The sequence below is a fragment of the Squalius cephalus genome (genome assembly GCF_949319135.1).
Source record: "Squalius cephalus genome assembly, chromosome: 1".
NCBI classification, from domain to species: domain Eukaryota; kingdom Metazoa; phylum Chordata; class Actinopteri; order Cypriniformes; family Leuciscidae; genus Squalius; species Squalius cephalus.
In genome coordinates this window covers 55576297-55599352 of record NC_137122.1, presented here as the reverse complement: position 1 = coordinate 55599352, position 23056 = coordinate 55576297, and the positions used below count along the sequence as shown (strand labels likewise).

The following is a 23056-nucleotide window of genomic DNA, read 5'->3' as shown; positions in this document are numbered from 1 at the left end:
CTACAGCTTCAGCAAGTGCAGCTAACAGCAATGATGCCATTTGAAACAGTAAGTGTTATGCAGTTAAGAGAGGACCCAATAGCGAATTAACAAAAATAGAGTCTTTAATGAGAATACAGGGTGGCAATAATGTAGAACACAAATCCTCTTCTTGAGAGATAATGGCAAAAACAGGCAACCCGCATAGGCGGCGAGCTACATAGGCCTACCGTGCACCCCCCCCACCTCCCAACAAAACCATACTTTTTTAAAAGGTCTGGATGTGTAGAATATGAATCTGAATGTTAACATTGAAAATTTTGGGTTGCACTACCTGTTTTAGCCCTGTGAATAGGGAAACCCTAAAAAAACGATTTTAAGCAATTTTAACACATCGAGATTGTCCTAGTCAATCAGAACAGCTTTTAGGTGACCCAATACACACTCAAACTTAACATATGATGACTTAGGTCAAATACCTACCATGCTGCTTATTGGTAGGTGTCTAAAATTAACATAGGTAAGGCTTTATGTCGATATAATGAGCCCATTTCAAGGCCACGACCTAGATTCGCCTATCATGCACCCCAACCCCCTCCCCTGAAAAAAAATCATGCTTTTCTGAAAGGTCTGTATGTGTAGAATATGAATCTGAATGTTAACATTGACATTGTTGGGATACACTAACTGTTTTAGCCCTGTGAATAGGGAAACCCTAATAAACGATTTTAACACGTCGAGATTGGCCTAGTCAATCAGAGCAGCTTTTAGGTGACCCAATACTCTTACTACACTAAATTGATAATTACTTTAAATAGTTGTTTTTAATTATTTTTAATTTAATATGGTTAAGGCCTTGTATGGATATAATCGATCAAGGACCATTTCCATAGCATCAGTTAATATGCTAACGTGCTAACATTCCAACCCTCATTACCCTTTCCATCGAAGTAATTTCATTGACAAATCAGAAACCTGTCTGGGTTGTTCATCCAATGACAAAATAAGATATTTTTTTAATTTTCATTAACAGTTTCCTCTGTGTCAGGCAGACTGTCCTGAAAGACTGTTCTTACTCACACAGACAGATACTCCAAGTCTGCATCCTCTGCCTATACAGCAAGAAATTTGTTTCACTGAATTGCTCGATGTTTGAATATTTTAGTTTACAATTTAATATAATTGACCCCTCTTACTACACTACATTGATGCTTACTTTAAATATTTGTTTTTAATTATTTTAGATTACATTTGATAGATTGATAGATATATACTTTATTCATCCCAAAGGGAAATTTTAGACGTCCAGTAGCTTATACACACACACACACACACACACACACACACACACACACACACACACCTCACACACATAGATAATCTAGTCGGTTATGTAGTTGGTTTCTTCAACATAGTTGAACTGCTCAGTTATGCCTGAGTAAAGACATGAGTCAGTGGGCCAAGTGACTGCAGGTCCTTCAAGGCATAGGGTATGTCATGGGACAAAACCAAAGTCCAGATGCATTGTGCATGTCCCTGGTCTTGTATATAGACCACTCTTGCAATTATGGGCAAACGTAGATTCTGATGCAAGATTAGCCAGAATGAAAGAAATACGTGACAAGAGATTAGCTGAACCACTGGAATCTGCTCACAGAATGACTGTAACCTGTGAACTTATACCAGACACTATTACAGAAGGTGATGGATATCACAGAGAATGCTACCAAAGATTCACCATGAATCTCAAAAGACTCGACCAGAAGCCTGAACTATTAGCAGCAAGTTCAAGGCAAAGTCAGAGGGCCTCAACTGGTGACAAGGTGCTCTTCACACCTGACTGTATATTCTGCAACTCAATTACACGGAAGAAGGTACAAAAGAAAGGGATATGGACGAATGAGGGGTTAAGAGAGTTTGAGTGTGATGGGTGGAGAACAGTCCTCAAAGTTGCAGAACAAAAATTTGATGAAAATTTGCTTCGCAGAATTAGAGGAAAGGATCTATTTGCTACAGAAGCTAAATACCACAAATCCTGTAGAGTCCAATATACACAAAATTTAGAAAAATGGAGAAGTGCAAGCAAACAAATCCAACTAGTAGAAGCTCACGGTGAGGCATTTGGTGCTGAGGCAAGTTTGTGCATCCTAGATGAGCTATGTAGATTTTGGTCAGATCAGTCAATTTCATCATTTTGTTGCTGCCGATGATTTCCTTGTCAATAACTCGAGATACAGCACCAAATGTCTCACCGTGAGCTTCTACTATTTGGATTTGTTTGGCCTTGTTTTCTGTGCTTGCACTTCTCAATTTTTCTAAATTTTGTGTATATTGGACTCTACAGGATTTGTGGTACAGTGGGGCAAAAAAGTATTTAGTCAGCCACCAATTGTCCAAGTTCTCCCACTTAAAAAGATGAGAGAGGCCTGTAATTTTCATCATAGGTACACTTCAACTATGAGAGACAAAATGAGAAAAAAAATCCAGAAAATCACATAGTAGGATTTTTAATGAATTAATTGGTAAATTCCTCTGTAAAATAAGTATTTGGTCACCTACAAACAAGCAAGATTTCTGGTTCTCACAGACCTGTAACTTCTTCTTTAAGAGGCTCCTCTGTCCTCCACTCGTTACCTGTATTAATGGCACCTGTTTGAACTCGTTTTAAGTATAAAAGACACCTGTCCACAACCTCAAACAGTCACACTCCAAACTCCACTATGGCCAAGACCAAAGAGCTGTCAAAGGACACCAGAAACAAAATTGTAGACCTGCACCAGGCTGGGAAGACGGAATCTGCAATAGGTAAGCAGCTTGGTGTGAAGAAATCAACTGTGGGAGCAAATATTAGAAAATGGAAGACATACAAGACCACTGATAATCTCCCTCGATCTGGGGCTCCACGCAAGATCTCACCCCGTGGGGTCAAAATTATCACAAGAACGGTGAGCAAAAATTCCAGAACCACACGGGGGGACCTAGTGAATGACCTGCAGAGAGCTGGGACCAAAGTAACAAAGGCTACCATCAGTAACACACTACGCCGCCAGGGACTCAAATCCTGCAGTGCCAGACGTGTCCCCCTGCTTAAGCCAGTACATGTCCAGGCCAGTCTGAAGTTTGCTAGAGAGCATTTGGATGATCCAGAAGAGGATTGAGAGAATGTCATATGGTCAGATGAAACCAAAATAGAACTTTTTGGTAAAAACTCAAGTCGTGTTTGGAGGAGAAAGAACACCATACCTACTGTGAAGCATGGGGGTGGAAACATCATGCTTTGGGGCTGTTTTTCTGCAAAGGTACCAGGACGACTGATCCATGTAAAGGAAAGAATGAATGGGGCCATGTATCGTGAGATTTTGAGTGAAAACATCCTTCCATCATCAAGGGCATTGAAGATGAAACGTGGCTGGGTCTTTCAGCAAGACAATGATCCCAAACACACCGCCCGGGCAACAAAGGAGTGGTTTTGTAAGAAGCATTTAAAGGTCCTGGAGTGGCCTAGCCAGTCTCCAGATCTCAACCCCATAAAAAAATCTTTGGAGGGAGTTGAAAGTCCGTGTTGCCCAGAGACTGCCCCAAAACATCACTGCTGAGGAGATCTGTATGGAGAAATGGGCCAAAATACCAGCAACAGTGTGTGAAAACCTTGTGAAGACTTACAGAAAACGTTTGACCTCTGTCATTGCCAACAAAGGGTATATAACAAAGTATTGAGATTAACTTTTGTTATTGACCAAATACTTATTTTCCACCATAATTTGCAAATAAATTCTTTAAAAATCCTACAATGTGATTTTCTGGACTTTTTTTCTCTCATTTTGTCTCTCATAGTTGAAGTGTATCTATGATGAAAATTACATGCCTCTCTCATCTTTTTAAGTGGGAGAACTTGCACAATTGGTGGCTGACTAATTACTTTTTTGCCCCACTGTATTTATTTTCTGTATCAAATATTTGGTAGCATTCTCTGTGATATCCATCACCTTCTGTAATGGTGTCTGGTATAAGTTCACAGGTTACATTCATTCTGTGAGCAGATTCCAGTGGTTCAGTTAATCTCTTGTCACGTATTTCTTTCATTCTGGCTAATCTTGCATTATATCCATAATATATTTTATAAAGGATATTATTTTATATCCATACAAGGCCTTAACTATATTAAATTAAAAATAATTAAAAACAACTATTTAAAGTAACTATCAATGTAGTAAGAGGGGTCAATTATATTAAATAAAGATGGGGAGGGTGAGGAGGAGCTGTGAATAATTTCGTAGTCAGCTTTGATATGTTGGAATGTTAGCACGTTAGCATATTAACTGATGCTATGGAAATGGTCCTTGATCGATTATATCCATACAAGGCCTTAACTATATTAAATTAAAAATAATTAAAAACAACTATTTAAAGTAATTATCAATTTAGTGTAGTAAGAGTATTGGGTCACCTAAAAGCTGCTCTGATTGACTAGGCCAATCTCGACGTGTTAAAATCGTTTATTAGGGTTTCCCTATTCACAGGGCTAAAACAGTTAGTGTATCCCAACAATGTCAATGTTAACATTCAGATTCATATTCTACACATACAGACCTTTCAGAAAAGCATGATTTTTTTTAAGGGGAGGGGGTTGGGGTGCATGATAGGCGAATCTAGGTCGTGGCCTTGAAATGGGCTCATTATATCGACATAAAGCCTTACCTATGTTAATTTTAGACACCTACCAATAAGCAGCATGGTAGGTTTTTGACCTAAGTCATCATATGTTAAGTTTGAGTGTGTATTGGGTCACCTAAAAGCTGTTCTGATTGACTAGGACAATCTCGATGTGTTAAAATCGCTTAAAATCGTTTTTTAGGGTTTCCCTATTCACAGGGCTAAAACAGGTAGTGCAACCCAAAATTTTCAATGTTAACATTCAGATTCATATTCTACACATCCAGACCTTTCAAAAAAGTATGGTTTTGTTGGGAGGTGGGGGGGGTGCACGGTAGGCCTATGTAGCTCGCCGCCTAGCAGAGAGGGCGATATAAAACAAAAAATACTTTAGCAAAAGAAATCTCATAAAACTTCAAAAAGAGTCTCTTTAGGCAGCAGGCAGAGAAGACTGTGTTTGCGGCGACAGGCTGCGGGTCTCTCAGTGATGAAAAGGCTCAAATAACAACTGCGGTTACCAGATCTCTTTCAGCAACAGATGAACTGGACAGATTACAAAGAACAAGATGATTAGTATGGTATAGATCGCGCTCACCAGGCGGATGCCGACAGGACAGGACTCGGACAGAGACAAACAGGACTAGTTTGCTTCTTGCATGAGAAACACAAGTGAGAATCCGACAAAGAAAGAAGCAGAAACAGAGAGAGAAATCAGAGGGAAGAGGGAACAGGTGGAATGAGAGTAATCGAGGTAGTCAGAGAAGATTAGGAACAGCTGGAGGAAGGGAGAAGGGAAAGAGAAAGTAACCCAAAAAAAAAAAAAACAGCAGAGGGAGACAGAGTAGAGAGAAAGATCAGGAACAAGACATAACATGACAAGACATAACAGCCTAATATTAAAGATGTTTACTATTACTGTAATATTAATAAGTTTTTTTTTTTTTTTTTTTTTTTGGTTGCAAAAACATTGATGCGTTATTAATAACTAGCATTTTTTGTTATCGTATTATTTTCATCAATGGTTTGATTAAAATAATTTCCTTGTCCGTGCAGAGGCGATTCCATTTTATTTATCCATGGTACATGCATTTTGTTTCTTTATATGCAGCCGAATGTTAGTTGTTTGCATTATTTTAGGTATTTTATTTTAATTGTATTTAATTTTTGGTAACACTTTACAATAAGGTCTCATTTGTTTATGCATTAATATGAACTAACAATAGCCTTTGTTAATGTTAGTTAATAAAATATTTGTGTTCATGTTAGTGCATGTTTACAGATACAACTTTGGATGTATTATAAAACGTTGAGCTTAATATTAACTAAGATTAATAAATGCTGTAGAAGTATTGTTCATTAAAGGGACAATGTGTAACTTTTTAGGTATTTTATTATCTAAAATCAATATTTTTATTCATAAATATGTCCTCAATGGTGTACAAATACCTCTGCCAATGATCTGACTTATCCTCATAAACGAAGAATTTATTATCTTTATATACATTGGACGGGTAGGTCCACGGAGGCTTCCATGTAGTTCCGCCATCTTGAAAAACTATAATAGCAGAGAGGGACAAAAAGTACTAGGCCAACGCGTTTCCACAACGCGTTTTCGTTCAGAGCCCGCGTCACGTGACGGAATCCAGCAGAAACGGAGCGGAGCAGTGAGAGGCGCTTTTGTCACTGCCCCGGCAAGTTTAAAAGGCTGCACTGCACGGTTAAGTCACAGGATAACGAGTCCTCTTCGTCGAAAAAGTCCACAATAAGACCGTAAAAGTAAACGTGACCGGTGATTACAAAAACAAGGGTTATAATGTCGGGATAGCTAATGCAGGAGAAAGCTTTCAAAAGAGACGCTGAAGTTGCCTGCTTTCTTCTCGACAGGTAAGTCAATGTTACGGTCTTAATTACAGGCTTTTTTTTTTTCATTGCTGGTTGTGTAGCCTAATATTAGCCTATAGGCCTATAGACCAGCGTTTCCGAACCGGGGTGACGCGGCACCCTGGGGTGCCTTCTGGCGAGAGCAGGGGTGCCGTGTAAAAAACATCAAACATTTAAAAATTGCTAAAATGTGTAAAAAAAAAAAACATTTTTACCATCAATCTCGGATCGTCGGAAGTCTCTAATAACAACAAACAATGCGCACAAATTTATAATAAAAATTCAAATCATAAGTTTTCGGCGTTGAATTGCGGAGGTTGCGCTTGCGCGTGATTTTATTCCCGTGCCTCATTCCCAGTGCGTCCACAGTGCGTCCACATAAAGCTGCCTATTTTTGCGCTTACAGTCAAATACACACGAAAACATTGTCATAACGTCCGTCTTGCCGCGTGCGGTTAATGTTTTTCAGTTTAACGCGTTAAAAATATTTAACGCAATTAAAGCAGCATACGATTTTTTTTCTGTCATCCTTTGGCTAGCGTTACATTATATAATCACGTTTAGCTCAGGCTCTACTCTTCAGCACAATGGTGACACACAAAACTCAACAGAAACCCTTTAAATCCTAACAGATCAATAAAACACTAACATATCTCCACTATAGCATTATGTGCAAAAACACATAAAATCACTCAAAGCAAATCACAGAATTGTACTTTTTGTTTAGTAAATTTGACAGTGAGATTTTACTGTAAACAACTGACTTAAAACTCGATGAAGTGCTATTAGAGGACATCCTGTCATAGCTTTTTGGTACATAATGGCTACCGTAGATGCAACACGCATTTGAAAAAGCGAGGCGCTAGAGAGCACTATTTGTTTGATTGCAAAATACAATTTCACCACTAGATGGGAGAAAATCCCACACAGTGTCCCTTTAATGTTTTTAAAATGAACACCTCTTACCAACCCCAAGCTTTTTTGTGTGTGTGTGTGTGTGTGTGTGTGTGTGTATATATATATATATATATATATATATATATATATATATATATATGTTATTGATGGTGCTCCAGTGCTGTTAAAATAAAGCTATTGAGATAAGCTGTTTCAGGATTTTGCTGAGCACTTTTGTTATAGACAGACTATTGACAGTCTCTGCTGTGTTCATGAGGCAACACATGGTTCATGTGTGTCGTGGCCGTGAGCCCCTTTTCCATGCGATAAAAGGCATTACATTGTGTCACACGATAACAAGCCCATCTAAATCTAAATTTCCATGTGCTGCAGAAGAGCCGTGCTACTAAAATAGAGTTTAACAGGCAGCTAAAGCAGAAAGACAATAGAGTATTAGTGTTGGTCACTGATTCTTCATTGTGCTGAATGTGCTCTGATTTTGTGATCATGACATCTTTTTTCATGTGGGCAGCAGGACATCCTGTGTTTGGAATGGTGTGCTAATGGTGAGCTAATTCACTGAAAAAGACTAAACTGGTGTGCTGATGTGTGCTGGCGTGGCAAGGTAGACGCCCAATTATACTCAAACATACAGCATGAATCATTTAGCACTGTTAATTCAGGAGTTCCCTCAGGCAAGTGAGGAAATAAACTGCCATGAACAGAGGCTTTCGCTCAAAAGCGTCACACAAATGCGGTGAATGTGACAGCTTCAATTCATTATCTCATCCAAGGCATCACAGCTTGTTTTGACAAGTAATTTAGGAGTGTAGAGAAAGAAAGAATTTTTTTACTCAGTTCTTGTCTCTGATAATGTAGAGATGAAGCATTATACTAATTTAACATCAACACAAACCTCTGCCTCTTTATAGACTGTACACAGTCTCACTGCACCCAATATCCTCACTGCAAACTTAGAGCAACATCTAGTGGCCAAACTCGCATACTGCAACCTAACAGCAGTGCTCATTGGCCAGTGAGACAGATACTCTTATCTGACAATCAGAATCAGAACCTTGAAATCAAGAAGCACTGACATTTGGCTTTAACTCATTCTCTTTGAACGATTTTAATCACAGACTTTCTGTCATGTGCCCAACATGGCTTGTGGTGTCAGGGTCACTGCAGAGGCTATTCTTTCTATAGATCTGACAAAAGATGAGTATGACTTTTTGCGAAATTCTTTCCTATTGTGACGTATATCTGGGTGAAACAGCTTCTCAAAGATGAAAAAATATAGGTCGGGGCTTGATTTTGTCCATGGGGAATTAATTTGGATGGTTGTGGTTCACTATTGGTGGATCTCATGTGAGTGACAGGTTGCCCCGCCCTCGTGCCAGTAAACATGGTAAACACCAGTAAAAAAAAAAAAAAGATGTGCACGGATAATTCATTTATAATAAATAATGCAATATACCATAAAAAATAAGAATGGACCATTTTGATTTCATGCTGACTTTATCATTTTAAGTCTAATTCGCTTACAAAAGAGTACTGTAAAGTAAAGTGATTGTACCAGACCTATGATAATACTTATACATGACATACTTTAAAATACCATAGTACATGTCCACAAATATATGGTATTGTCATTGTACCATGTTCAAGAGACATAATAATACCATGATGGATGTCAAAACAAAAATACATGGTTTTTGGATAAGTTCTACCATGGTACAACACAGTAATAGCATGTTACATCATTTTACTATGGTGCAATATCCAAAAACTAAATAGTACTATAAATATAAAATGCATAGTAGTACATAGAACATGCATCAATGGTATTGTAATGGAAACATGGGTAGCACTTTATTTTACAGGCCTGTTTCGCATGTACATACTATTGTAATAATTGCAATAACTGGGTAATAACTAAGTACTAACCCTGAACCTACCCCTAAACTTAACCTTAACCCATGCAGTTACCTTATATAACTCAGCACTTTCTTACACTGTAAGTACACTGAAAGTGCACGTACTGTAAAATAAAGTGCAACCAAAACATGCCTGAAAACACAGTAATACCATGGTACACACCACCACAAACAGTGTTGTTATTGTAAACTAAAACTATTAACTGTTAATTGAAATAAAGCAGAAATTAAAATTAAAAACTAGATGGCAAAAACTTAAACTTATTAAAAAAAAAGAAAAGTAGAACCATTGCCTTGGTGACTAACTGAAATAAAACAAGTTTTAAGCTTAAGTACTAAAACTAGCCAACTACAACTAAAACTAAAACAAATCCAAGCTAAATAGAATATGACGAAATAACATACATAAAAGAAATTACTAAAACTTTAACTAAAATTAAAATGAAAACTGAAAGTGTAAAAATACAAACAATTTTTTAACCTTAAAATAATGTTTCCAAAATCGTTTTTAGTGGTTCATTAAGTCGTAACAGGGTGAAAGGCACTTCTGCATTGGCTTTGTGGGCCTTTATCTGCTATAACCACACTATGCAAGTTTGCCAGATCGGGTCGAGTTTCTGTAGTTCGAATGAGACATAAGAAACTACAAATTTGACTTGCTTTACAGTAAGTGTTACAATAGTCATTATTTAGTTTTTCTTCGTTTCTGATGTCGCAATACATCATACTTTCATAATATCATGTGACATACTCTACCTTGTCTGTGGACATCGTTCATTCTAAAGCCGGGCAATTCCGCTTACAACCGAAGTGACCGAAGAGGAAAAGTTCTTTAGTGTTGCTTTAATATGCATAATAGTAAAATAACATCGGCCAAAAACATGGAATTACCATGCCCAAAAATATGGAATTTATTACCATGGTGCATGTCAAAAAATGGAGAGGCTGTTCACAGCAGAACAAAATGGCAGAGCTTGACAGTTCAACCACACTCTAACCGTACCCATAATAACCCTATTGCTAAACATAACTCCACCCAGTAGGTTCAGAGAGGTGGAGCTGGACTAGGTTAAGCTCCACCCATTATGTCCAGTGAGGGGGAGATAGACGTCATTTGGCTCTGCAGTGAGCAGCACAGTAAGAATTTGTGTTTTTTCTATGGTATGTGTTCAAAACCATAGCAATATCTAAAAATGTCTAATGAATACACGGTATAACCATAGTTACCATGTCAAGAAATTTGATATCATGGTACCATGGCCAAAAAAAAACTAAACAAGGAGTGCTACCATGGTACTTTTGGTGATTGTGCTGGACGGATGCCACACCGTTGATCATCTTCTTAATCGTATATATCGCTGTGATGTCTTCAGCACTGAAACAGGAGGCCTTTGAAGCCATAAACAGAATGGCAATGTTTTCAAGGACCTGGACGAACCAAGCATTCATATTCACACATCCTGAGGAAGGAACACGTTTCCTGATCCACGTTAAACAAAGAAAGGCGGTTCCATGTGATAAGTGCGAGCATTCCACCCTTCTCTCCATCCTCAACGTCCTTCACATTCATGAACACTCACCTGTGAAGATGAGCGTGTGTCTTCTCTGGCTCGGCCTGAGCGCTCTGTGTAAGGACACTCCGGACAGATTCAGACCATCATCATCTCATCCTCTTTTTATTCATTTGTCTCACCTCTTTCTCACTTTTGCTCTCATCCGCAGGGCAAGCGGCCGACACACAGGCAGGTAAGTCCTCAGTTCAGTTTACGTTTTATTTGCATGTGAGGGAAACGGTTTCGGTCACAACGACAGTTTTGGGGCTGTTGAGTTATTTTTACCTCTCTCAGATTCACCTGACCGCTTGATTTATATAGTTGGGCAAAGGGAGCAGTGAAATATCATGACAGTTCTGTGCTTTTCTGGGACTTCTTGGATGTATTTTTAGTCAGAGCAGATCTGTGATTCGCTTGGATGCTTTGATCCTTCAGAGATATTTTGTCACGGACTGTTTAGCCGCTCACAGGAAGTTTGCGCTTCGTATAATAGCAAGATGTTTAGTCTGCGTTTAATTAGAGGCTCAAACAAGATCAGTGATGCAGAATCCAACCCACAAACACTGTCGCTTTCTAATCAACCCACCACCATTAAATTTGGGTTCGGATTATACTTGTTTAATCAGATTTTAGTGGTGTTTATTGGGCTGGCGTGTACAGCGGAGAACTCTGGTTGTGTTTGTTGGCCAGGACGAGAGTTGTGCACCAGAAATGCAGGCTCTGTGCTCCTCAGGGAATAATGTTTTGTGTTTGTTTATGTGCTTTCCTTCCTTCCTCTTGTGGAACGCCACTGCTCTCTCCACACTGTCAGTGTGGCCTTCTTTAAGACTTCAGGAAAAGTTCTGCTCAAAGTAAACATACCGAGAGGAAGACTCGTTAGAAGTTTTCATCGCTTTACCCTTCACTGAGAAGACAATCCCAGAATTCACCCCTTGTGTTAAATAAGTGCACTTAATAGATTGTAGTGTACTTCAAATCTTAAAAGAATAGTTTAAAACATGTACTTGCATATAATATAATATTACTCAAATAAAAGCCACTTAAGTGTACTTAAAGAGAGACACTTTCATGACTGTTTCTTAACACACTTAAATAGGCCTTTAAAACATGCACTTAGTAATAACGTCAAATTAAAAGTACATTTTAAATCATTGTTTCAATAATATTTTGTCGTGCTTTAAAGAAGTACACTTATTTTGATGTGTTGACTAACATACTAAAGCACATGTAAAGTACTTGATTATGATTTTATCTTTAGTGTGTTATTCAATTTTACATTTAAAGTTAATATATTTTTAAATACTTCACCATGTAACAATGTGTGATTACAAATTTATTTCAATATATTACATAGAAGTTTCAATATAAATTACAATAAATTATGTTTTACTGATTAAATATAATTTATATGATTACCTTAAAGACACTTTAAACGTGTGACAGGAAATTTGCAGAATTCACAGCAGATTTAACTAGAATTAGCTAAAATTATCTCAGACCCAACATGTGTTTTTGAGAGTGCAATAAATTTGCATAATCTCTTCAAACAGAAATGTTTAAAAGCTTTTATGATTACTTTTAAATAGCCATCTATTGTGTAACACTGCAGACAACGAAATGTCAATAATAAATGTGTAAAATAATTGTATAATAATATATAAAACTATGAAATATTTTTGGAATTATAATGCACCTTTCAAAGACACAATGTTTCACAAGTATACAAAATTATTCAAATTGTATTAATATGATATTAATAATATTATTTATATATAATTATTTATATAATTATTTATAAAAGTTCATATTCTATTATATTCTATTATATTTATAAAAGTTAATACGCTATCTAATTATTTATAAAAGTTAATATTCTAACACTTTTTTTTTTTTTTTTGCTGTTTTGACTCCCACAATTTTATGATCTGTTTATATTCTGTCCCAGACAGCAACATGAAGGCCCAGATCCAACATATCTGGGCCGTGTGGAATCTACGTGTACCAGATGTGGGCCGGATCTGGGCCGACACTATGTTGCTGTCGGGAGTTGCTTCATTAATGTTTTAATTTTTACGTTTTTTTATTGATGAAATATGGAATGTCTTTGACAAGCCCACACCCGCCATGGAATGTCTTTGACATGGTGTGTGTGTGTGTGTGCGTGTGTGTGTGTGTGTGTGTGTGTGTGTGTGTGTGTGTGTGTGTGTGTGTGTGTGTGTGTGCGCGTGTGCATGCGTGTGTGTCAGTGGTTCAGGTAAATCCTATATTATGGGGACAAAATGTCCCTACAAATATGGCAATATCTGAAATCCTTGTCCTTCAGGGGACATTGTTTGGTCCATGAGCAAGACAGCTTATAAATCACACTAAGTGATGTTTTTTTGAAAATGTGAAAATGTAGAAAGTTTTCTGTGAAGGGTAGGGTCAGAGTTAGGGGATCAAGTGTGTGTGTGTGTGTGTGTGTGTGTGTGTGTGTGTGTGTGTGTGTGTGTGTGTGTGTGCGCACAGGTTTGGCTATACTTGTGAGGGCTAAATGTCTACAGTTATTTAATAAAATGTTATGACAAGCGACTAGTGAGGACATTTTACTGGTCCTCATTAATTAAAAAGGTGTAGCGAATTAGCTCAAAATTTAATAATTAATCATAGCCTACTGGTTATGCTCAATTATTGCCTACCTACTTTAAATCGTCCAAAAAGGGAATACATAGCCCATGTATTTGTATCTATAAATATGGATAATTAATTACAACGAATTATAATAAATTATGAATATATAGATAGGCTAGATCAATTTTCAGAATAACCTTTAACAGAATTAATTTCACATAGAATAATCTGTTCGTCCACCGAACCGACAGTACGATCTTCTTATCAACTCTCAAGAGAGGTTATTCTTCTGGTCATGAAGAATAACGTTTCTGTTCTATTAGAACATTTAAGAGACTTTGTTAGGTGAGCATCAGACAGAGACAATCAAGTGCATAATGGGTTTTAATAAATGAAACTAGACAGCAGATCACAGAATGGCAAATATCACAAAAATCAAATCACCTTAAGGCAGGGGCAAACAATCTTAAACGTTTCTGTTTAGCCTCTGCCATGCCACTAAAGTGACAATGGGGTAATTTGATCCAGACTCATTTGCGCTAGGCCTGTGATTTACATGAATGCATGAATAGGTTAAAAGCATTCTGAAGTTTAGAAAGTCATTGTGATTTCGTCCAGACACTACAAAGGCTTATAAATTGGCCAAGACGTGTTTTGTTTTGAATCTAGTGTTTTGTTTCTATGATGGGTGTAGGTTTAGTGGTAGATATTTTGACATAAAATCAATGGAAGTCTATGCAATGTTCTCTCTAATATAGTGAAACAAATGTGTGTGTGTGTTTTATCTCTGGGTCTTTCTGAGCAGCATTCACCATTGATCAGGTGACGTTGACTGTGCTTCCTGGTAATAATGTGGCGAGTGGCACTAACCTAACCTTGCATTGTGAGGCCAAAGTCAGTCACAGCCTCCCCCAGCCGCTGACATACACCTTCAGCTTCCTGCAGGACGATCAGGTCATGTACTCCAAAAATACCAGCGCCTCAGTGGTGGAGCGCAGTTTATCTCCAGCCAGGGTGTTCAACTCGGGTCGCTACCAGTGCGCCGTCCGCATCTACGACAAGATCAAGACAAGCACCAGTCAGGCACTCAGAGTCACAGGTTAGTTACATAACTGATGCTAATTCTATTTTAGCAGCTGTTGCTGTCCACTTGCAGTGGATATAAAAGTCTACACACCCCTGTTAAAACAGCTGTTTTTTTGTGATGTAAAAAAGGAAATAAATCATATCAGAATCATTGCATGTTTATTGTAACAGTTGCAACCTCTGCAATGTCACTGAAAACAGCTGTTTTAACAGGTGTAGACTATATATATATATATATATATATATATATATATATATATATATATATATATATATATATATATATATGTGTATATATATATATATATATATATATATATATATATATATATTAACCACACATGTTTGTGACTATTTTTTTATTTATTTTTAAATTCACACCAATAATGTTTGAGATCTTTTTGGATTTGGAAAATATTTCAGTAGCACCTCACTGCAGTACACGAGATCCGGGGGGCGGAGTTGGATCTAGATCTAAGGAGTGGAGATTGGTAGGTTTAGGGGTGGGTTTAGGGGTCAGGGGGTGGAGATGGGTAGGTTTAGGTATATGTAAGGTTGGATCCAGATCCAACTCCTCCCCCTGGATTTCGTGTTCTGCAGTGAGGACCATCTCAAATATTGCATGGTTTTTGTTGTTGCCACACAATTTTGTAGTTGATGTGACTGACTATGGTGAGTTCAGGGGTTAATAAAGAGTTTTTAAACTCATGCAGGCCTTCAAGTCCCCACGCTGAAGGTGAAGTCTGATATCATTTCTGAGGGGGAAGACATCAGTGCCACATGCAGCGCACCAGAGGAGACGGGCAGTCTGAACTTCTATTTCTACGAGGACGATCAGGAGGTCAAGCGATCCTCTAGTAAGAGCAACTCTGTGACGACCACTCTCACCTTGCAGAAGCCCAAAGACTTCTACCTGCACTGTGTCTATGTGGTTATCATGCATCCTGACGCGGGCTTCTCCAACAAAAGCAACACTGTGAAAGTGATTGTACAAGGTAACCTCATGTACATTTTGCTGTTACCCATGCATGAAATCAAAATGGTTGTTTTGTGGCTTTTAGTCCACATCTGTTGGCTACACTCAAAATTATTTTAATATGTTTTTAAGGGTTAGTTCACCCAAAAATGAAAAATGCTGTCATTCATTTCTCACCCTCATGTCGTTCCAAACCCGTAAGACCTTCGTCCATCTTCGGGACACAAATGAAGATATTTTTAATGAAAATCCGAGAGCTTTCTAAACCAGCCATAAGCAGCAACGCCACTGCAACTTTCAAGGCCCAGAAAGGTGGTAAAGACATAGTTAAAATAGTCCATGTGACTACAGGGGTTCAACCTTAATATTATGAAGCGACGAGAATAATACGACAGCTCACTATTGGCCAGCTCCTGTATCAGCATCACACGCATGTGTCGTGTGCGCACATCACCAGCGTCGGCCAATAATTAGCCAGCATTCTGGTGTATAACCCGTAAGCGCTGTACTTTACTATGTGAATAGTGTAGGAGATCTGACACGGAAGATAAGAAATTTTTGATTTTTTTTGCGCAGAAAAAGTATTCTCATCACTTAATAACATTAAGGTTGAACCAGTGTAGTCACATTAACTATTTTAAAGATTTCTTTACTATCTTACTAGCCCTTGAAAGTTGCAGTGACGTTGATGTCCATTAAGGAATCAGAAAGCTCTCGGATTTCATCAAAAATATCTTAATTTCTGTTCCGAAGATGAACGAAGGTCTTACGGGTTTAGAAAGACATGAGGGTGAGTAATTAATGACAGAAATTTCATTTTTGGGTGAACTAACTTTTAAGAATTATGCATTCAATTGTATGACTGATTGATTGATCAAATAAATGCAGATTCGGTGAGCACAAGAGCTTCTTTAAGAAACATTAACAATCTTACAGAGCCCAAACTTTTGAATGGCAGTGTAAATGCTGGTCATTTATATCAACATTATTGAATCATCTTTCACTCATGGATTATGTACATTTTAGTCCAATAAAACGTAAAGTTATAATGCCCCTAAAGTTATAATGCCTCTCAATCCCATGATATGGCAAGAAGTATAGCAACACAAGAAAATACAGCTAAGCAAGTAATTTCATGGGGTCTTTATTGAGCATATCCACAGCTGACTATATTTTGCATCGACAGTGAGATTGATTTTTTTTTTTTTTTTTTTTTACAGATCTTGATGCGATCAGGCCGCAAATAAGCATATCCCCCAACGCGAATGTTGTTGAGGGTGACAGGGTGCAAATCAAATGTCAGGTGCAATATTCCTCAGATCTCGACTTGTTCCTTACCAAAGGCAACACCGTACTTCATCAGTCTTACACAACGTTCACACACAGCCTCACCGTAAGAGCTGAGGATTCAGGGGAATATGTGTGTAAAGCAGAGAAAGGCAGCGTGCAAAAGAGGGCCGTCTATGGGCTAAATGTCACAGGTAACTAACCACAACCATACACATTTTGACTAATCTTAGAATGCTTTCAGCTATCAAGAGTCCACTTTCATCTCCAAATGATATCGTTGTATTAAAGGGTTTATTTGTTTTTTGTTATTATTGCATTAAAAAAAGTTTGCCTTTCTATTTCAATAATGTCACTTATGCATCGAATTTGCAGTGAAAATTGGAATATCACATTGAAATGGAAAATGGAATGTTAAACATTTTCACCATTAAAAAATATTTTACACACATTTCGCACATAATTCTATACTGTGTGCAGAGCTCTGCACATGCAGATTTAGTTCTGATTTGTTTATCAGAACAAAATTGATAGATTTATTAATGAACAAATAATACATTTTATTTAGCCAAGAGAGTAATGATGCGTAATAATGAGTAATAATGATGAGTAATGATTATAATACACAACATGTAAAATAAATTACACTGCATCAGTGCTATTATACTATCATTGAGATTTTATTCATATTTTGAATGTTTTTATTTTCTGTTTTCATTTTAATTGTGGTTAGTTTTAGTAATTTTGTTGTGTGTTTTTTGTCATGTATATATATATATATATATATATATATATATATATATATATATATATATATATATATATATATATATATATATAGTATAGACCATCGTTTTTGGTCATTTTAATTTCAGTTTTAGTTTGTGTATAGTTTTAGTTTGAGTTTATTTTTTTATTTTTTTTATTTTTTTATTTCAGTTAAAGTTTATTTTATTTCAAGTAATGGACTATTTTATGAACTATAATAACCCTCCACTGCATGATAATAAACTACATTTGTCTGACTCCATGTTCACTCTTTAGAACTGTTCTCGAAGCCGATTTTGAGAATGAGCCCAGATCAGGTTTTTGAAGGGGAACGCTTCACTATGATCTGCCACAGTGCTGTAACCTCCTCGGAGAAGATCAAAAAAGCGGACATAACGTATACTTTTCTGAAAGAAGATCGGCACATTTATTCAGGTGCCAACTACTTTGCCACTGCGAGCCTGGCCACCAATGGGAAATACTCCTGTATGGCAGTGGCTAAAGGAGTTAACAAGACCAGCCAACCACTTGATTTAAAAGCTAAAGGTGAAGAGTTCATGCTTTTACCAAATCTTTGGTATTAGAGGACATGCATATATTATCCGCATTATTAATAGATTGTTATAACAAAGCATTTTCCATTATTGCTATATTATAACATGTTATAACTTAGTAATAACAAAATATGTTTGATGAACTAGTAATATAGTCACGCACCTTACAGGGAATCTAAAGAACTCTGTGGAATGGAAAGTTTCCATGGATGTTAAAGGTTCTTCATGGACCCATCAATGCATGAATCTTTATTTTTTTATTTTTTTTTAAAGTGAGGAGCTGACTGCTTGGAATAACAAATTGATGCTTGGAATTTCAATTGATATGGTGCATTGCAAGAACACACTTTCTTTAGTGAATAGGCACCTTAATGCTTTTTTCATGCTTCTCATTTTCCTCCCCTCTTTTTTTCCAGTGCCTGTTTCTACCCCAGTCATTCGTGTTGTTGATAGGGTGATTGTTGGTCGGCCATTCAAGGTTTTGTGTGAGGCTGAGAATGGAACGCTTCCAATAACATACACCTTACTGAAGGCCCGCAAGTCAGTGGATGAGAGGAGAGTGGTTGAGGCAGCTGACAAGGCACTCTTCAGCATTAACTACATCAGTTCTCCAGAAGAGATCCACAGCTTCACATGTCAGGCTCAAAACCCGGGGACATCAATCAGTAGCACTAGTCATCCCCTTAGAGCAGAAGTCATAGGTAAGAGGACCAAACCCTGACATCTTCATGCTCAATGATTTGTGTGCCTATTCCATAATCACTGATAGACTTTTGTGTCCGGTACCATTTTTGATGACTGTTACATTCATTGTATTCCTGTTCTGCACAGACTGCAAAAGCTTTTCAAGACAACATTCAAAGTTTGTCTTGATGATTTTTTTGCAGCACACAAGTTAATTGGAAAAACAAGCCTCTATCTACATTTTTTTTTTTAAAACTCTGAAAAGATACTTATGCATATAATTCACTGCAGTTTTCAGCTGAAATAAACAAGAGCGGCAGTAAAACACAGATAACATCAATTCCTTTTTGAATTATGATATAAAGTATGATACATACTTTATGAATGCATGTTAAATCTGTTTATTGTCAAAACACAAGTTTATAAAGTTTTTAAAGGGGTAGTTCAAAATGAAAATAAAAAATTCTGTCATTATTTATTCATACACACACACACACACACACACACACACACACACACACACACAAACATTAAGAAAAGGCATTACAATATGGCCTAATGCACTGTTGTCACGGTTAACTTGGAATAAACACAAAGAAGAGATGCATGACGCAGGATGACAATTGTCATTTTAAGTAAATTTAATAGATTTAATAAACAGTCAGAGAACACACAACCACTATTAACGCTAAGGCAAGACAAAGAACTGAAGGAAACTGAGGGCTTAAATACACATGGAATGAAAATCAATGGAACAGGGAACAGGTGTGAACTAATCCGACGCCATGACAACTAATGAAAGAACTAGAACTCAGGAGACAATGAAAACAAACAGAACAAGATAATTAAACTAAACAGAACAAGACATGAACGTGACAACTGTGTTTCAGTTAATATGAAAAAAGTTTTACCTTTAATTTGAATTTAACATTGCATTATGTTGTGCTTTAGGGTTGAAGGAAATGTCTGGAAACTTGACAGAAAATGTACTGGTAATTTTCTGCTGCAATGTTATCAGTTTTTTCTACTTACAGTGAAAAAGTGGTCCATTAAACTCATTCTCTGTTTATTCTTAAGTCATAAAATAGTTGAAATCAGAAATCTCATTCCTGTTCACATTCAGATACAAATTTGACATGACATTGACTCCACACTGGAATAGTGAATGGGATTTAAAGTTGCGACAGAGCAGGCGATGTCTGAAAGACAACTTCAGAAAATGAATGGACTATAGCATTATTTGCGTGAACTGTCTCTTACTATTCTTGACTAAAGTAGCTGGTATTTCTCTGTCTGTCTATCAGTACCAGTGTCCAAACCAGTCCTGGTGCAACAGGACGTTACAGTCACAGAGGGCTCAGAACTCACCCTCACCTGCCGTGTACAGAAGGGCACTTACCCAATCATCTTTACCTGGTATCACAACAGGCTCCCTTTACCCAGCCAAGAAGTCAAATCCTTAGAAGGAAGTCATATCATCAAAGCCATAGAACGAGACCAGCGAGGCGACTACTACTGTGAGGCATCCAATTACAACATTGAAATTAAAAGGAGTCAGCCTGCCAGGATTGGAGGTACATTTTTAAATACCACACCAACACACCATTTGCTCACCCTGATAAGCCATAGTAGAACTTCTCTGCTTTGAAATATAATTTTTTGAACTATAACACTTTCTCTACGCAAATGAAAGTTAAAGAAAGCAGTCAGTTAATGCAGCTTTTATTAATTAACAATGCAATGTTGCGAGAACATGAACGTGAACAAACATGAACAGCGCTCTGGAAATTTGACGTGCCAGTGCTGCAACGCCACAAAATTGTAAGCCTTGCCAATTTAGATATTTAAGTGCAAGAAGACATGAAAGGAAACTCAATTTGTCACTCGCGTTTCAGACAGCGCTCAAATACTGACTTGAACTCTCTTTTACGTCGTCTTCTGCTTGAACGGACAAATTCACACAAATTCCAGTCTTGGCTCGAGTATCCTAGTAAAGATACTCGGTTATGTCTTAAGTGAACGTAAACAGTCGAGAAAGACAATCAGTATATTGAATCCGTGCGTTGGGTATAGAAGTGACAGCAGCCTAATATTTCTGCTGCACTGTGTTTTTAATGTTAATAAAACAACAAAGGAGAAAGATAAAAAAAAACACTTTCTGCTCTTGACTGAATAACATTTGTAAATTTAATGAGGATTAATCTGCTTCATTTATACAGTGAACTTTGTTCAATGTCTCTACCTGAAAACTACAGTTACTTGTCTCAATGTTTTAAATTTATATTAGTTAGGCTAGTTGTTTTAGCTGTGGTATCGAAATTTGAATAGATAATTCTGTATCATCGAATTTTGTTATCATAACTGCCTCTTTTTGCAAAAACATGGGCGGTAAAAAATATTTATGGCTGGTAAATTTTCTTAAGTCAGCGGTTATTGGCAGGTGTGGCAAAACGTGTGTTTTAGGCCCTGCTTCTACTCATAGAGTATGTTTCTGGCAAAAAAGTGGCAATGTTTACAGAAGATGTTGATAAAGATGTTCACAAGTTATTTCTGATATTTGTTGTCTGTGTTTTATAGTCAGTTTAGCGTTGTGGAAGAAAGCTCTTATTGGAGTATTCTGTGTCTTGCTTTTGGTGGCTATCGTCATAGTCCTGACAGTCTTTTTGAAGAAAATGCCAAATCCACGCAGAAAAAAGCATGCAACTGAGTTATCAGTGTAAGACGCACCTTCATTTTAATTTAACATCTACAGTTCATATGTCTAATATCATAATTTGAATGTTTCTTCATTCTGTTTGAAAATGCTTTTTGTCTCAGAAAACCTCCAAGACCCAGATCAGGTGACCCTATGAGAATGAGCCTCACTCTCGACATTGAAGACAACACCATTCTCAATGGTAGAAAATTTCCCTATTCTTGTCATATTAATATTAATAGTGCATTTGGCTATTTTTGAAGCTGCTGTGTGTTCAAGACAAGGCGCCACAGGTGAATAGGCTAAACTCTAATAGATATTACCATACTTTCCCTAGTTGATTAATCACAGTATATTTAGACAATCGTTTTGTGGGATGTTATGTAATATGCAAATTAGGCGTTATCTAATTACATATGCACACATTTACATAAACTGCATAAAGCCAGGTTCAAAACTCTTGTTAAAGGTTTTTGAATTTCTCTATTTATCACAGCATAAATCAGAGAGTACTGATTTAAGTAAAAAAGAAAGTAAACAGCCAGAAAAGAAAAGAAAAAAAAAACGTATTTTTAGGTATAAAATGTTATATAAATCAGATGAATGTGCTTCTGAAGTGGATATTTCTGGCTTTTCTCGTTTTGATAAAATGGCCTTTGATGATATACTAATTGAAATAGAGTGGAAAAATAGAGAAAAGATTGTAATAAAAATAAAACAATGTTTTTTTGTTGTTTTTTTCCACTAGTATAAAAGAAGACCAGTTATGTGCCTGTTTATTATTTGAGCTGTATAGTGTTCTAAATCGTACTTTCTATGAGTACTTTTCTTAGTGAATGAACTTTGAATTTTATTATTACCAGTGCAATTCTTGTGGAGTTTGGTACATGCAAACAGTGATATACGGATCGTTACGTCATATCTTTGCGTGTTGGGTTAGGTTAGATTATTATAATGCCTGAATTGTATTTTGATTACCAACTCATATTGAAAATTGCATTTTATCACTTTTTTTCCCTGACACCAAATGTTGAAGTCATATCTTGTTTGTTCTTGCCTTACAGGCACTCCCTGTGTGATGGGCAGGAATGTGTGGAGTGAAAATGTATCTGGCTCAGGTACAGACTTTAAACAGGATGAGGCCTATGTGATGTGAGTTCATCTCATGACAATGTCTGCTTGCTATCAAACTAGATTCTGACGATCACACCGATGTGGACTCTGAGCTGGTTCACCCACAGGAAGTGGATCCCAGCAAAGGTGAGATGCAAGAATGTCAATGAATCCCTCGAATGGGGATTAAAAAAAAAAAAAAAAAATTGTCAGTTCTAGCTGAATATTGAAAGAGCGTTGAAGCGATTTGGGTATTTTTGTAAACTATATCTGATATAAATACCAAGGGCGAAGCACAAAAGTGCTTTTCAAATGTTCAAAAGTGCTCAAATTATAGATTTGTATCTGTGTAAAATGCTGAGCCACTGTAAACGTTGTCATGA

At 37.0% G+C, this 23056-nt stretch overlaps 1 protein-coding gene across 1 annotated transcript in view; it reads left to right on the top strand.

The window, feature by feature from the left end:
• The window catches only part of pecam1a (platelet and endothelial cell adhesion molecule 1a), a 96027-nt gene that overhangs the window by 67155 nt on the left and 5816 nt on the right, over window positions 1-23056 (top strand). Inside the window, exons 11-18 of the mRNA XM_079866103.1 lie at window positions 16793-17053; window positions 17904-18173; window positions 18598-18882; window positions 20170-20439; window positions 21443-21581; window positions 21683-21762; window positions 22625-22678; window positions 22755-22820. Coding sequence (XP_079722229.1) covers window positions 16793-17053; window positions 17904-18173; window positions 18598-18882; window positions 20170-20439; window positions 21443-21581; window positions 21683-21762; window positions 22625-22678; window positions 22755-22820 — 1425 coding nt within the window. The remainder of the gene's footprint in view (window positions 1-16792; window positions 17054-17903; window positions 18174-18597; window positions 18883-20169; window positions 20440-21442; window positions 21582-21682; window positions 21763-22624; window positions 22679-22754; window positions 22821-23056) is intronic.